The sequence below is a fragment of the Vigna umbellata genome, chromosome 7, assembly GCF_029865625.1.
Source record: "Vigna umbellata cultivar VRB3 chromosome 7, Vumbellata_1.0, whole genome shotgun sequence".
Classification (NCBI taxonomy): Eukaryota; Viridiplantae; Streptophyta; class Magnoliopsida; order Fabales; family Fabaceae; genus Vigna; species Vigna umbellata.
In genome coordinates this window covers 31,063,837-31,080,590 of record NC_142171.1, presented here as the reverse complement: position 1 = coordinate 31,080,590, position 16,754 = coordinate 31,063,837, and the positions used below count along the sequence as shown (strand labels likewise).

At 40.4% G+C, this 16,754-nt stretch overlaps 2 protein-coding genes and 1 pseudogene across 2 annotated transcripts; 1 reads left to right on the top strand and 2 right to left on the bottom strand.

Annotated features, from left to right (window-relative positions):
- Positions 1-1,407: 1,407 nt before the first annotated feature.
- LOC124822327 (uncharacterized) lies at positions 1,408-2,175 on the bottom strand. Its single transcript, XM_047294319.2, has one exon. It carries the CDS (start codon positions 2,173-2,175, stop codon positions 1,408-1,410), a length of 768 nt encoding a protein of 255 aa, XP_047150275.2.
- A 4,106-nt stretch (positions 2,176-6,281) lies between these two features.
- On the top strand, positions 6,282-16,505 carry LOC124847982 (uncharacterized). The gene is made up of 3 exons (XM_088094235.1): positions 6,282-7,349; positions 11,960-12,221; positions 15,856-16,505. Exons 1-3 carry the CDS (start codon positions 6,448-6,450, stop codon positions 16,033-16,035), a joined length of 1,344 nt encoding a protein of 447 aa, XP_087950361.1. The 5' UTR covers positions 6,282-6,447; the 3' UTR covers positions 16,036-16,505.
- LOC148195729 (uncharacterized) lies at positions 7,568-11,953 on the bottom strand (annotated as a pseudogene).
- Positions 16,506-16,754: the final 249 nt, after the last annotated feature.

Below are 16,754 nucleotides of genomic sequence, written 5' to 3'. Positions count from 1 at the left end.
TCATACCCGACCACCAAAATGATTTCTTAAGATCTTGGTACATTTTAGTCATGCTTGGATGCATACTAAAGCGACTCCGGTGACCTTCTTCCAATATCAATCTCTTCAGCTCTCCATTATTTGGTACACATGTTCTTCCTCTGAATCGTAGAAGACCGTCTATCCCAGTGTTAAAATTTGTTCCTTGTTCTCTACCAATTAAAGCCCTTGACTTCTGAAGCTCGGGGTCTACTAGTTGTCCTTCTTTAATTCTTTCAAAGAGACCACTTAATATAACCAATTTGCAACATTTAATGCCATCAGGTTCAAATTCTACATCCAGCTTTAAATCACTAAAGCTCTCAACTAGCTCCAACTCTTTAACCATCAATGCAGAAATATGTACTGACTTTCTGCTTAAGGCATCAGCAACTACATTTGCTTTCCTTGGATGATAAAGAAGGTCAAAATCATAATCCTTCAAGAATTCCATCCACCTTCTCTGTCTCATATTAAGTTCCTCTCATGAATCTTGAGTTGTCTCGAGGCATATGCAACAACTCTTCGCTCTTGCATCAAGACGGATCCTAGTCCCTGATAGAAAGCATCACAGAAAACCTCAAAAGGTTTACCTGTGTCAGGAATGGCCAATACTGGAGCGCTAGTCAATCTCTGCTTCAACTCCCGAAAGCTAGCCTCACAACAGTCTGTCCATGCAAATGGATTGTCTTTCCTAGTCAGCTGTGTCAAAGGGGCTACAATCTTAGAGAAATCTTCAATGAAGCGACGATAATAGCCTGCTAACCCAACAAAGCTTCTGACCTTAGTGACTGACTTTGGTCTTTCCCATTGCAACACGGCTTAAACCTTGGCCGGATCTACAGAAATCCTATCAGCCGATATAATATGACCAAGGAACTGCACTTCTCTCATCCAGAACTCACATTTTGAGAGTTTGGCATACAATTTTCTTTCTCTCAATATCCCCAACACCGTTCTAAGATGATCGGCGTGTTCTTCTTCACTTTTAGAATAAATTAGAATGTCATCTATGAAGACGACAACGAATTTATCTAAGAAAGGTCGGAAAATCCTATTCATGTAATCCATGAATATGGCAGGGGCGTTAGTCACACCAAAGGGCATGACCACATACTCGTAATGGCCATATCTGGATCTAAAGGCTGTCTTCTGAACATCATCAGCCTTAACTAATATTTGGTGATAGCCGGACCGTAGATCAATCTTGGAAAACACAACTGCCCCATGTAGCTGGTCCATCAAATCATCAATTCTAGGCAAAGGGTACTTATTCTTGATGGTTAATTTGTTAAGTTGCATGTAATCCACAAACAATCTTGAACTGTCATCCTTCTTCTTTACAAGTAATACAGACGCACCCCAAGGAGAAACACTGGGCCGGATGAACTACTTCTCCAACAACTCTTCAATCTGCTTTTTCAATTCGGCCAATTCAGCTGGCGCCATGCGATATGGGGCTATAGAGATAGGCCTTGCTCCAGATACAAGGTCTATGGAAAACTCTACCTCTCTTGGAGGAGGTAAGCCAGGAATCTCCTCAGGAAACACATCTAAAAATTCACTGACTACCGAGAGGTCCATGTCAGAATCTCCTTGCTTTACTTCCATGTGTGATAGTATCAGGAAACAACATGCACCTTCTATTAGGTCTTGTCTCAACATACTAAGAGTCAGAGGTGTGTAATTCTCCTCATTGGGAAATACTAGCTTCTTCTCTCCACAATCAATGAGAATACGATTGGCAGACAACCAATCCATCCCTAGGATGACATCTAAACCCTGCAAAGGTAAACATATCAAGTTTACCTTGTAATGACGTTCCTCAACCACTACTGAACATCTAACACAGACTGTAGATGTCTTCATTATCCCAAAAGTAGGAGTAGATATAGTCAAGTCATACTGTAGCTCTCTCACTGTTAATCCTAACTCTCTAGTACAAGTATCTGACACAAATGAGTGTGTCGCTCCCGAGTCAAACAAGACCATGCAAGATCTACCACCCAATAAACATGTACCAAAGATCAAATCATCTGAGCTAGCTGCTTCTGCCCTCGTCAATGCATAAACACATCTGGTGGCTTGAGGTCTGATGCCACCTCTGTGTTGAGATCTCCTTGCATGCTGCGACTGGGAAGTAGCTCTCCTACCCATAGGGTAATCACGCTTATAGTGGCCCTCCCCGTGGCATCGGTTGCACCTCCGAAAATTAGTCCTCTAGGGACATGAAGATAAGTAGTGAGGACCTCCACATCCATACCATCTCACGCCACTCAGAGAGGAGGATTGGCTCGGCTGAACGGAAGGCTGAGAAGATCCTCCAGAACTACGAGAAGAAGAAGATCGGGAGTATGGTGCCTTCCTGGAACTGGACCCGCCTCTAGACATGGCTGGTCCCCCAACCCTCAGTGGCTGGGCCTGACGGCTAGGGTATCCCTCGACTTCTCTCTTGGTTTTCTCCATATCTCTAGCCATCTCTACTAACGTCAGAAACTCCCTCAAACGGTGTCCCTTAACCAAGAGCTTGATGTCACCATGCAGCTCGTTTTCAAACTTGTGGCACTGCCATTCTTCATCCACCGTCATGGTATTAAATCGAAGGAGATGTTTGAAACGGTTAGTATACTCAGATACTAACATGTTTCCCTGTACTAGCTCCAAGAACTTCACTTCTTTCGCATACCTAAGAGTGTCAGGGAAGTATTCCCTATAGAACTTCCTCTTAAATAGGTCCCATGTGATAGGGGTTCTAGTTCCCTCTAAGATCATACTTGCACTGCTCCACCAGTGGCTTGCCTCTCCAGTCAACAAGTACTCAGCATAAGACAACTTGTTCTCATCAGGGCACCTCTTGGCGTTGTAGACTCTCTCCATATCATGAAGCCACTGATTGGCTTCATCTGGTGAGCATTTGCCATCAAACTTGGCAGGATGATGCTGCAAGAATTTCTCCAAACTCCATTCTTGAGTTGGAGCAGTCGAAGAAGAAGAAGGACCGGTGGGAATCCTGCCACTAGTCATCACCTCTAAGAATTGTCTTTGGGTGGCCTCAGCTGCCACCCTAGCACTTTCCGAGGCCACTCTAGCGGCTTCTAAGTTTTGTAGTGCCATGGTATTTTGTTGGACTAGTGCATTATTTTGTTGTTGCATGGAGTTCATTAGTGATTCCATCATCCGCATCATTTCCGTCTAATTGAGTTGTGGAGGTGGAGGAGGAGGTCTAGGCGCCATATTCTGTTTAGGATCAAAGAGCAAAACAATTAGTCTTACTCAAGAATTTAGAATGCTTCCGTACATTTAAGGCACACAAGCACAAACAAGGGATGTACATACCCTACAGGTTCTCTAAGGATAAAAACTGCTCTGATACCATAAATGTGACATCCCAAAATATCATATACACATATAATATAATAGGATTCAACTATTATAATATGTAAAAGCAGTTGAGAGATAGAGATAATAGTATTTAAATATGCATACAGTCATCCAAAAGATAGAGGGAATTAAAACGAAAATCAAACTTGAGTACAAGTTTCCAAAGTTCTCCAAAATACAAGGCTATTGAAATTTTAAAGAGACCTAAAAAGTTTTCCAAAAGTGTCGAACTATATAAAATGAAAGCTAGGAGTTTTTTAAAATAACACGCTAATCAACTAAGAGTTAGTAGAGGGCCTAAGTACTAGGGGCTGGGTCGTCTTCAACCTCCAAAGCTTGCTCCAATGGTACATCATCACCTACTGCTCACATCCAAAGGATTGAATGATCATCGCAAGGGAGAAGACAAACACATACAATGCAAGGGTGAGTTAGGTCTCAACCAAACATACAAATAATTTCAATTCAATCTAGCATTTCCAAGACTGTCCATACACACATAAACATGTAAGTCATCCTAAACATAAATATTTATTTCACAAAACTCATTAAAGCAAGCATCCCATCATGTTAAGACTCCTAGACATGTCCGGACACAAAATGTATGTAGAGCTGGGGCGGGTTGTGCACTTGTGATGGCCCCTACTGCTTTGCAAAGCCATTGTCGAGGGGTTCCACCCGACCATACACAAGGCTAGTCCGTTACCGCGGAATAGACCTTCAGTGATAGCGCCTACCCTAGGACCTCCCACTACTCCCACCACACGCGTCAATCCTCTCTAAGTGAGAATGAAAGATCGTTGGAGTGTTAGGGATAACCCCCCATATGGAAGCCTCTCACATTCATTCAATACACTAACTGATCCCACCGAGAGACCTTAATTTCATATTCAATCCGACCACTTTAAATCACATGATATTCCTCTTGGATCAATAACGTACCTCATAAACCACTTTGATTCATCAAACATAAACTTTCATAGTCATTCAAGTGCATTCTTACTATATTGTCTCATACCAAACCCATACACCATCATACAACATCAACCATGTCATAACAACAACTCATACATTACATACTTTCACAAAACCATCACTTATTAACACAAATTTCTTTAGGACTTTTAATTTTCAATACTTAAGTAATTCAAACAGCTTGGAGCCCTCATCAATGGCTCCGGAAGGGTCAGAACCCCCTAAAACGACCTAAAGAACGTCCAAAACGGACATCCGGAACCCCGAAAACCACCTAAAACTGTCCTGAATGAGTTTTCGACGATATGTGATAATCGATTATTTGCGAGAGCTTTGAAGAGGATACAACTCTCTGACTAACATAATCGATTATCAAGTGAGATAATCGATTATTCTTATCAATTTTTGAGAGCAACGTGATTTTTCTGGTTTTGGTGCATCTTAGACACTTTAATGAGTTTCTAACACTCCAAACTTGATCTATATGACGAAATAAACTTGTATAACTGATTCTAATACTTCCTAATCTTATTATCTAGTGATTTAATGTTGATTTAAACTCTAAACCCTCAATTTCGTCAACCTAGGTACTCAATTCTGAATCTACCACTTATAAATTATTCCTAATGAGTCACAATTAACTTACCCAAGTTATCTAAACTGATCCTAACAGCCTGAAATACAAAAATTCAGATTTTGACTACCTTAGTTCTCTTTATAGGTTATAAACTTCAATGATTCACATGGTTATTTCCTAATAACTTATTTAACATAATTCATTTCTCATAAGCATTCAAAATTATCACAGCATTGTATCAATACCAGTTCCTAATCATCCAATTTACAGTTCATATCAACATCGACCAGCAGTACACGATCAAATAGGCAAAATCACAAGTTTTCAGATTATCCTTAATTAAAATCCAACCCATAAACTTTACATGCACTCTATCACTATATCTACTAAATCTAACTCATGCTAATTCAAGAATTTCACAGAACAGCACAAAAACCTCAGCTTCCCTTACCTCTAGTGTAGACAACCAAGCTCAAGTAGGAATCCTAGACCACTTGCTTGCACTCCCAAAATATTAGAATCACCTATAAATCATCAATTGATGATGGAAAATGAATCTTAGAACCAAATAAAAGCTAGATTATGGAAGAAAACGAAATGGGTTGCATGCAACAAGTTCAATCACATGCTTACAACCCTAGGGCACACGAGAAAGGGGGTTTTCTTACCGGTTGGAGAAAACGGAAAATCAATCGGTAGAAACGTAGCTCTTGGAGTCCTGAAGGTCTAGGTAGCTTCAATTCGGGAAACAAATGCTTAGATTTTGGAGTTGGAATAGAGAGAGTGGCAAGGCAAGGAAGAAAAGAGAGAGTGCTTGAAAGAAAAGGATAAACGTTCTTCTGAAGCACAATTTAGATATCGTTTTTTTTAGGAGATTAAGTCCTTTTACTTTACTAATTTTGTCCAACCTATCCTATGCTGCCACATATACACATTTTTAGGTTATATTTTATAAGGCCTTACACCTACGAACCTATTAAACCTATATTTTATGCAGGAAGAATATTTTAGAAAATATTAACAAGTTTGTTAAATTTAATATATTCCTTTCCATAATAATCCATAATAATTAGTGGGAAATTAATGATTATATTTGTCGTTAAAGTTAATATCTGTTTTAAGATACTGTAATACCAATTAATGTTATGTTGTTATTTTATTTCATAATATTTCTAAAAAATATTTAAAGTTAGCTAAATGTATACATTTGACTATTTTCCCCCTAAATAATCAATAATAATAATTGGTGTGGAGTTAAACTAACAGAAGTATTTATAACATGAATAAATAGATATAAGAGAATTTATATCAGGAAACAGATAAACAAAACTCAAAAACACCCACATAATCACTTTCGTCTTCTCTCTTTTTCTTCGCACAAAAGTCATACACAAAGCAACCTCAAACCCAAACAGAAACATAAAAGGTAACAGTGAAAGTGTGAGTCTAAGAAGGAGAAGAAGAAGAAAGCAAGTAGTTACGTTTTCCCTTATGTAATGCATCAAAAGAAATCCGAACTCCAGATCGGAAAAGAAAGCAGCGGCATCTCTTCCGATTTCAAACCCCTCCTCCACCACTACCACCACCACTCCCACCCTGTCCCGAACCTAGCTCCCAACCACAACCTCGAAACCCTAACCTCTACCGCCCCCTACAAAAGACCCTCCCTCTCCAAATCCCAAACCCTCCACAGATTCCCAAAAGCGCGACACGCCACTGCTCCCTCGGTCACAACAGCCGGCGCAACCGCCACGTGGCTCTCCTCAGCCGTCTCCCTCCGACGGCGCCTACGTCATCGCGTGCGCCTCTTCCTCTTCCTCTCCCTCCCCTTCTTCTACTTCCTCGTCTCCCACCCTACGAACTCCTTCCTCCTCGATTTCCTGTCGGCGTTTTTCTTCTCCGCCGCACTCTTCTTCTCGCTCAACCTCGCCCTGCCCCGAATCCCCTCCCTCCGCCTCTTTCTCAAACCCAAGGCCCGGCCCGCGCTCAAGCTCCCCGTGTTCTGTGCCCGGCCCGCCCAGCCCGTGTTTCAATTCTCCGTGGTTGCGTATTCTAACGGCGACGTTTACGAGGGGGAGTTCAGGGGAGGAAAGTGCTGTGGGAGTGGGGTTTACTACTACAGCATGAGTGGGAGGTATGAGGGGGATTGGGTGGAGGGGAAGTACGATGGCTTTGGGGTAGAGACGTGGGGCAGGGGGAGTAGGTACCGGGGGCAGTACCGCCAGGGGCTCCGCCACGGGTTCGGGGTCTATCGGTTTTACACCGGCGATGTTTATGCCGGGGAGTGGGCCAGTGGGCAGGGCCATGGCTGTGGGGTGCACACATGCGAGGATGGGAGCAGGTACGTGGGGGAGTTCAAGTGGGGCGTTAAGCATGGCCTTGGACACTACCATTTTAGGTATGGAAATGGTTGGGTTGGTGGGATTTGGGGATGGGAAGTGTGTGTTGTTTTGATTGAAGTGACGTGGTTTATGGTTTATGATCAGGTGTTTTTATTCTGAAAGTCACATGGTGGAACCGAGTTTTGTGAATGTTTTACTTGAAGTCGCGGTAACTGGTGTTTTGCGTGATTGGGGTTTGGTCTTGTGCTTTGTCTTTGGTTCCTTAGGTTTGTGGATTATGGGAATTTCGTACTTCTGGACAATGTTTTGATTGCTGTGTGTATGTTTGGGTTTTGTTTTTGTTGTTTCGCTGACTGTGTTTGGGCCTTGACAAATAGTAATGGTGTTGTGCCGGCTTTTTGTGGATGTGAACTTATCGCTTGCTTGTTTGTTTTGGTTTTATTTGTTTTATATGTGAAGCATTTGTGAGTTACTTTGGCCGGATTTTGTGCGTGTATGAGTTTTTATGAGATGCTATTGTGTGTGTACTTATTGATAGCAATTGTGGAGCATAATATATCATGTAATTATTGCAAAGCCATTGTTTTTCTTATATGTTTTAGGAATGTGAATTTTTAGTGTATCTTTAGCCATTTCCGGGAAGAAACTAAGTTGTAAATGGACGTAATACCAATAACTTACTATGCTAATAATGATAGTTTATTTCACCTGCATTGGCATTTAGCTGCCAATTGACTAGCTGCGTGGAAGTAAATAAGTGGGAGTTAAGTATTGAAATCAAAGATAAGATGCAGGAGGCATGAAGTTGGTCAAATTGCTCTGAATAGATGGTGTGAGACTGATACTCTTGGTTCAAAAGCGCCTGTATCCACTACCACTATTTTATAGAAAGCCAAATTCATTTGTGGTGTCTGACTACCAATCTGATACAAGACATCAGTCTGAAAATCCTTCCCTCTTATGGTACTACATTTTTAGTTTTAAATCAGTAAATATCTAGTGAGTAGTAACTTAGTAAGTTTGAGTTTGTGGGGGAGATGAATCGTGAAGTAGGTAAAACAAGCTTGCTTCTTACTCTGATCATGGTTTAAAAAGACCGTTGTTGCAATCATTTGTATTATCCTGGATCAGTAAAACCCAAACGGATTAGAAGGGTACAGATTGTAGACTAATCAATTCAGTAATGAAATAGTATTGGTGGATATCACATATGTCATAATTCCTGTATTTGTTATCTCCTACGAGTTTGTGTAAAACAGGGGACATTTTCCATAGGAAGTAAAAGGTAAAGGTGGCGACAGAAAGCCATTTTATGATATTGTTTGAGTTCATTTTCATTATCTTAGTGGATAATGTCATGTCCTTCTATAGAAGAAAGATCAATACCATGGGAGAGTAAAAGAAAACCATTTTGAGGGAATACATTATTTCCTTATTATTTTATATTCCTTTTTGATTCATTTGAATGAAAGATTTTAATTGTCTATAAAGTAGATAACCAATATAAAATCTAAAAACTGAAAAATTTAAAGTGTACAAATTATTTGTATGTATTTATGTTCTTAGAACTTATCTTCATTATTGCTACTTTCAGTTTACATGGGAAAGAGGTATCTGCAAAGGTGCTTTATAGCTCTCAAATTTTAAAACAATATGGTATTCCACAACATGGCCATGTGATCTTTAGGTCACATAGCAATAATTCCAACCATTTGGACGAGTCATAGTTTAATTTTCCAAGCTGGTACAAGTGTTGTTAGATTTCTGGGTAAGAAACCAAACCAGACAACCACTCACACACTCACTACTCACACACGAATAACAAAAGAATGGGTTTTTTGTATTCAAAACTGGTAAGATACAATGTACAAGCAATCAATGGGAGCCTAACCTCCCCCATAGGACCAAAGGTGCCTATCTATACAAACAAGGTTCAAAAACTCCCCTCTAACAAAAGAATAGAACTCTATTATACAAGTCACTTCCCATCCATCCTAACTGTTAAAGCAATTAGGATCAAAGGTGCCTGTCTATACAAACAAGGTTCAAAAACTCCCCTCTAACAAAAGAATAGAACTCTATTATACAAGTCACTTCCCATCCATCCTAACTGTTAAAGCAATTAGGATATTAACTCTTCCTTCTATCCTACACCCATTTTATCCTATTACCTTATATCCTATCATTACACCCTGCTGCAGAACAACCTTGTCCTCAAGGTTGGAACCGTGAAACTTGATCTCCTGGCTCCTCTTCATCATCGTGTTATCATATGAAGGGAACCCACTGGCTACTGCCCTCCAATTTAGGTCTGACGGCTTGGGTGGTGGCAAATCCTCCTCCAATGACTTTCATTCTTCCAGGATTCTATTAGCTTTCAGCATTTTGGTCACATCTTTTCTAGAATCATAAGCCTTGAGAAAATGGTCTTCGATGTCTTTCAATGCTTCAAGTAGCTCTCTCCCCTCTACAGGTGTATCAAGATCTGCAAGCACCCTTTGCTCCTCTTGGTTCTCGGTGGTCACATCCACCACATTCACTGTTTCAGCACCACTAATCGCTTGCTCCGCAACACTTTCACTGTTACTTTTATTATTATTCTCTTCAATACTCACCACTTTGTGCTCAACCTCTTCTCTTTTCACCCACGGAAAGAATGGTTTTTCCTCATTATCTTTTTCATGGTTGTCCTCGTGCCTTTGTTCAAGTTTGGGCTTTTGAATGCGGTGCCTGAACTTACTTCATTGCCCTTTTCTTTTGGACCCAATTTCCACGGGGGCGTCAAATGCATCGTTCCCTGCTTCGGTATCGCTCTCGGGATCAGCCATGCCCTGCTCCTCACGTGCCCTCACAACGCGTTCGACGGCCTCAAACAATTTGTATTCGAAATTTGGCGGCAACTTGCCTCTAGCGGCGGTTGTTCCCTTGAAGCTGTCGTAGTCAGAGAGCAACATATGCCACTTGCAGTGGCACTGAGCGAGGTTGCGCTGCACGTCCAAGGCACACAGTTCTGGGCGATGATGTTCCACTGCTGGTAGGAGGAGAGTGCGACGGAGCAGTCGGCTTCCACCGCTACGACTTCGTTCAGCAGAATGAGCGACTCGATGATGCTCCAATCTGGAGCCGCTTGGGAGCGCATGCAACGAAACGCGCCAGCCGTACCTGAAGCGTCGATGACGTCATCTTTGTAAATCTTCATTTCTTTTTGCCATCCAAATCGCACCACCATAGCTTCCTTCAGTCCTTTCCAAGAACGATTCTTGGCTTTAGCCTTCCAGTCCCGGACCCAATACCTAGCACTTCCCTCCATGCTAATGTATGCCAGGCGCACTTTTTCTTCCACTATGTTCCCCTGAGTCTCAAAAATTTTCTCCGCCCCAACAATCCACTCCATAGGATCAAACCCTTCGAAAGTGGGTAGTTCTACCCTTTTTACCCAATTAGGTTGGGCGTCTCCTCGGTCTTCATCCAGTTCCTCCTTTGAGATCTCTCTTCCCCTTCTCCGATTCTCGTTAATAGAATGTTGATCTTCCTTTGAACCATTTTTCTTTCCTTTCATGGCAGATTCATCACTTCTTGTTGAGCCCTTTATCTGAATCTTGAATATTCTTCATCATTTCTTTTATTTCTTGGGTAGTTCTTCTCCATTTTGCTAGCACTCTTTTCTATTCGTTGACCCACCTCTCCACAGTATTGATTCTTCCTTCCAAAGTATTGATTCTTACTTTCATCACGTTCTCCTCTCCAAGGGATCTGGTAGGTCGGACCGAATTGTTAGGTTTCTGGGTAAGAAACCAAACCAGACAGCCACTCACACACGGATAACAAAAGAATGGGTTTCTTGTATTCAAAACTGGTAAGATACAATGTACAAGCAATCAGTGGGAGCCTAACCTCCCCCATAGGACCAAAGGTGCTTGCTTGTCTATACAAACAAGGTTCAAAAACTCCCCTCTAACAAAAGAATAGAATTCTATTTATACAAGTCACTTCCGGTCCATCCTAACTGCTAAAGCAGTTAGGATATTAACTCTTCCTTCAATCCTACACCCATTATATCCTATTTACCTTATATCCTATCAAGTGTAGTGTCTTTTCTTCTTCTTCTTCTTCTTCTCTCTCTCTCTCTTTGTTTTTTCCACTTCAGGAAACTAGTCAGTAAAAAACAAAAAGTACTATTTGTTCTCTGAATCGGTGTCAAGTGATCCCATAGTCGTGGGCAACTGAAAAAGTACTATGATGAGGATGGCGAATGCATGCTTGTGGGATTATGTGACATTGCAATTAATTATATAGTATATGCGAGGAGTAAATGCGAGGAGTAAAGAGGGTTATGGGTATTGTTGCATTCTGTTTCTCCTCTCTGGTGTCTCTGTAGTTGCTATTATTGTATAGCAATCTTCTTCATTGTTTTTTTTTTAAATGGACTGTGTTGTCAACTATCACTGAATGGGATCTTGGGCATGCAGTTAATGAAATTTGGGGCTTAGTCCTAGGATGCATGAGAACATTTTTCTGATTTTTCCTTGAGTGTGGGTGCCTCTCTTCTAAGGATCATTGGTGTATTATCATTGAATTGAATTATGTAGTGCTTTGATTGGTTCCTTGTTCGATGGTCAACAGTAATAGTATTTTATGTTTGTTGTAACATTATTTCTGTTATCAGAAATGGGGATGCATATGCTGGCGAATACTTTGCGGATAAGATGCATGGGTATGGAGTATATAGTTTTGCAAATGGTCATTGTTATGAAGGATCCTGGCATGATGGCAAAAGGCAAGGTCTTGGAATGTATACGTTTAGAAATGGAGAAACCCAGTCTGGTCACTGGCAAAATGGGGTCCTTGACATTCCCAGCACACAGAGTGCCACCTATCCTGTTTCTCCTGTTGGTGTCAATCATTCCAGGGTACTAAATGCAGTGCAGGTACACTCTACATTTGTGACTTAGTTTACCTTAAGTTATTGTTTAGTGTTCTTTCTTGATTTATCATTAAAGAAAAGACGTTGGCCTAGAATGATCAGTCTGGATGGATTCAATTTTGTAGTTGGTGCTTTTCTATTTTGTGACAAGGGAAAATGGATGTATCAGTCTTCTGAGTACATTACTCTATCCTCTCTTTTGAGAGATGCTTAAACTACACTCCCTTCCCTTGAGCACCTTACTAATTTTCAACATAGAAAACCTAAACAATTATGAACTTATAAATGGGTCTCCCAACAAAAAATTTGGTATTCTTTTATAACTGTTATTATCAACTTTAGCATTTTAAATGGAACTTTATATAGCGCTATTATGGGCTTTGAAATTTCATCAACATTTTTATTTCATCTTCCAAGGTCATGAAATTGATAGTGTCAATCATGTCATGAATCAGAGCGAAACAAAAAGCTCTATAATGTTGTAATGGTTTTCTTTGGTTGTAATTCTGTCTCCAAGTTTGGTTTCTTATCTGCATATGAATAAGTGCCTTTTGAACTGAAATTCTAATAAAAAATGTAATGTTACTGATAGGACCATGAGGGTCTACGTTAGGAGAAAAGGGAATAAAAACAAAACATAGTCTGTTAGGAGGTGTTGGGGTTGTTAGGCTGTGTAGTCTCTTGGGGGTGTTAGCTATATAAGGGGGGGAAGGTATCTTGGGACAGACGTTTTTGTATCTTTGTTGTGGACAGGTTTGTACCTGTGAGAAGGGAGATTGTTCACTTGGATGTTATTGAACAGTTTTTGTTACCCACTGAATAATACAAGGTTTTTTTTTGCTGTAAGTGTGTGTTCTATCATCAAAACAGGGAAAGTCTTGGTTTCTTGTCACGAAGAAACCTAACAATTGGTCTGACTCGCCAGATCAAGAAGAACAAGAGACATGGAAGGAAGATTGAGTACATTGGAAAGATTGGCCAGCAAACAGGGAAGAGCCATAGACGAATTAAAGGAAGAAAATAGGGAGAGTTTCCATGAAATTAAAGATATGCTGCAGAAGTTAGACTCCCATAGAGCTATAACTGAAAGGAAGGACACTATTCAAGAAACCAGGGAGATCTTCCAAGAAATTAAAGATATGCTGCGGAAGCTAATAAGATCCCATGAAAGGGAATCTGCAGGCATCCAAAGCTCTGTGAATGGAGAGAAAAGAGGAAGGAGAGAGGTTCCTGAAGAAGAAATTGAGGTAGAAAGGGTGGAAAATCAGAAGTGCTGGAAAAAAAGAGGGGAGTTGTCCATAATTGAAGGGAATGGCACCCAAGGTCACACAACAAGGGCAACAAACGTTTTTGAAGTTCAGAACATCACAGGAACAACAGAAGTACACCTAACCATCAATAGCATGGAAGAAAATGCAGTCCAGAAGTACACCTGGCAACAAAAATCCAAGAACCTTTCTTGGGAAGATCTTGATGGTTAGTTTGGGGCTGATAATAAGTGCAGTGACATAAGCTGTTGCTCTAAGGGAGGATAATTTGACAAAGGTTGACGGGGAAAATACATCAGGTGAAGACTGTGATGGGAATGTTGTGACTCTTGCTTCTCAGAATGAAGTTGCAAAAGCTGCTGATTTTAGTGGGAAGAGTGTGGTAGGTCTTGGTGCGTATGTTAAAACAGTGGAGGAGGGTGAAGACTGAGGAAAGAAAGCAAAATGTGGTGGAAACATGGTGACTACTACTTTTGAGAATAAAGTAGAAGATGCGGTTGTTGAGTGTGGATGGTTATAAAGTGGTTGGTGTTGAGTAAGCAAAAGATGGGGGAGGCAGTGAAGAGGTAGAAAAAGACAGATTGTTCTGAGAACACTATGACTATAGGGGTTCCAATGGCAGAGACAAGTGAAAACATGGTGGTAGATGTGAAGGACTTCAGAGATGAAGGGTATGGTTTTGCTGTTGGTGATTTGGGTTGGGGAGAAGCCCATAGTAAAGCTTGGTGGCTTGGCCTAATTTATGACACACCTGATGACGCATTGAAGCTGGAACAAAAGAACAGATCTCTTGGTTACCTACTTTGGGCATGGAACCTATGCGGGGTGTCTTCCATCACAGTTAAAGCGTTTTGGGGACAACATTGATGAGAGGGTTAAACAGAGTAGCTGCATCGATTTTGCCAATGCTGTACAAGAAGCTGCAGAGGAGGTTGGAAGGCCTCTGTCTATGAAGCTGAGTGGTTTAGTCGTTCACAAGCAAACAGGTTCTGAATCTGAATCTACTCCTATTGGGGAAAAATTCTGGAATCAAGGAAGGAGTGGTTGTGCCTGAAACTGGCATAGATAGAGTTTTATATAGTCAAACTGAGCCAGCAGAATGACTTCCTCATGTGAATCAAATTGCACGAGTCAGTGATAGCGGTAGTATTATGGAGCTGGAGATCTTCAAGGCTTGACTTTCTTCATGTTATTTGTCAAAAGGGAATAAATCACCTGATTTTATGGATACCCAATTGGTGCCTGGAATTGGAAATAGTTTACTGGATGAAACAGTTGCTGTAGAAAACAGTAAAAGTACTACTGTGGAGGAAAGTATAGAAGTGCCTGGAATTGGAAACAGTCTACTGGATGAAACAGTTGCTGTAGAAAACAGTAAAAGTACTACTGTGGAGGAAAGTATGGAAGCATAATCCCTTACAGTATCCAGAAAAGTTAAAGCAACACAGATAAGTGCAGTGGCTGCTGTTCTGCAATATCCTCCAGTTTATATGGGGAAGTTTTGTGATAGCTCAAATTACCAAACTAAAGAAGACGATGGGAAGAAGGCCACCACAGCTGATGGATCTGCCCCAGTGGGATGAATTGGCTGATGGGAGATCAAGTCTTGCAGCAAGTGTTAATCCAAAGGCAAAAAGGAAGCCACATGGGAAGTTATGGCAACAATTAATAACCACTTTCTAGACTACAACCTTGAGGACAAGATTGTTTTTGCAGCGGTGAGTAATGATAGGACCATGAGGGTCTAAGTTAGGAGAAAAGGGAATAAAAACAAAACATAGTCTGGAGGTGTTGAGGTTGTTAGGCTGTGTAGTGTCTCTTGGGGGGTTAGCTATATAAGGGGGGAAGCTGTCTTGAGACAGACACGTTTTTGTATCTTTGTTGTGGACAGGTTTGTACCTGTGAGAAGGGAGATTGTTCCCTTGGATGTTATTGAACATTTTCTTGGTTACCCACAGAATAATACAAGGTTTTTCTGCTGTGAGTGTGTGTTATGTGTTCTGTCATCAAAACAGAGGTCTTGGTTTCTTGTCACCAAGAAACCTAACAGTTACACACACAGGACAAATTAGCCAGAATTTCCACAGGTTTCACCTACATTCAGGCGTTGTTGAATAAGATAATATGGTAAAAGTCCCCATTTAGTCAATAATTAAGGAGGTGCCACTCGTACTGTCTAAAGTTTTGGTTGTCTAAAATTTTTCCATATGGACAAAGCTGAGAGAATGTCAGAGACTTGAACATTGTCTTTTATATGTATCAAATTAGTTCATTTAAATAGAAGGAAAGAAGTGACAAAATTTACTGCATACAGTTTGTTTGCATCATGAGCATTCATGGTTAATAATTTGTCTGTTTCTGAACAAACAGGAAGCAAGAAGAGCAGCTGAGAAGGCCTATGATGTGGCCAAGGTAGATGAAAGAGTGAATAGAGCAGTAGCAGCTGCTAACAGAGCAGCCAATGCAGCTAGAGTAGCTTCTGTCAAGGCTGTGCAAAATCAAATGCATCATAATGTTAACAGCAAGAGCATACCAATCTCCATTTTGTGAGGGTATCAGCTGTAATTTTTGTTACACACTAAAGATGCACGAGATTGTTGGAAGAGAGCAAGCAGATTTATTATCCTCTGCCTTAAGGCTTGTATAGAGGGAGAAATGGTGATGGCTTCCACTTGGTAAAAATCTACATACATACATATACATATATATATATACATACATATATATATATATACACACATATATATATGTATATATATACATATATATATACATACATATATATATATATATATATATATATATATATATATATATATATATTCCCTTTGCCTACATGTAAATTTATGTAGATGTAAATGCTGTGGTATGCGGGTGAAACCTCAACCCGGCTACTGTTGTAATATCACTTGGTAAAATGAGGAGAGAAACATCTAGCACAAAGTCTTCTATTTCCCCTGCTTGATATCTTTGCTTTATCTGACTTTGGAATGAGATATGTTTTTTGTTACCTGCTTAAACAGAGTTTTCCATTGGTTTTGTGTTTTGTAATTTTAAATGGTAAAAGTGTTTACAACTAAATTTTTTTATCAATAATTCTGCTTGGTGTAAAGGTTGAAAGCATGATTAGCTTAAAGTGTTTTGGGTGTGATGTTTTCCTTTGATGTTTCAACCTTTGATGTTAACTGAAAACAATGCTCTTTATTTACTGATTGGGGTTGCATCTCTATTCAGTGGGACTGGTCTCATGTGAGAAAAGCTGACTAGTA

Bases quoted from the DNA above. Each gene is read 5' to 3' on its own strand.
- LOC124822327 (XM_047294319.2), bottom strand. From the start codon at position 2,175: ATGGGTAGGAGAGCTACTTCCCAGTCGCAGCATGCAAGGAGATCTCAA.
- LOC124847982 (XM_088094235.1), top strand. From the start codon at position 6,448: ATGCATCAAAAGAAATCCGAACTCCAGATCGGAAAAGAAAGCAGCGGC. The intron at 7,350-11,959 runs GTATGGAAATGG...TTCTGTTATCAG, and splicing joins CTTGGACACTACCATTTTAG to AAATGGGGATGCATATGCTG. The intron at 12,222-15,855 runs GTACACTCTACA...CTGAACAAACAG, and splicing joins GGGTACTAAATGCAGTGCAG to GAAGCAAGAAGAGCAGCTGA.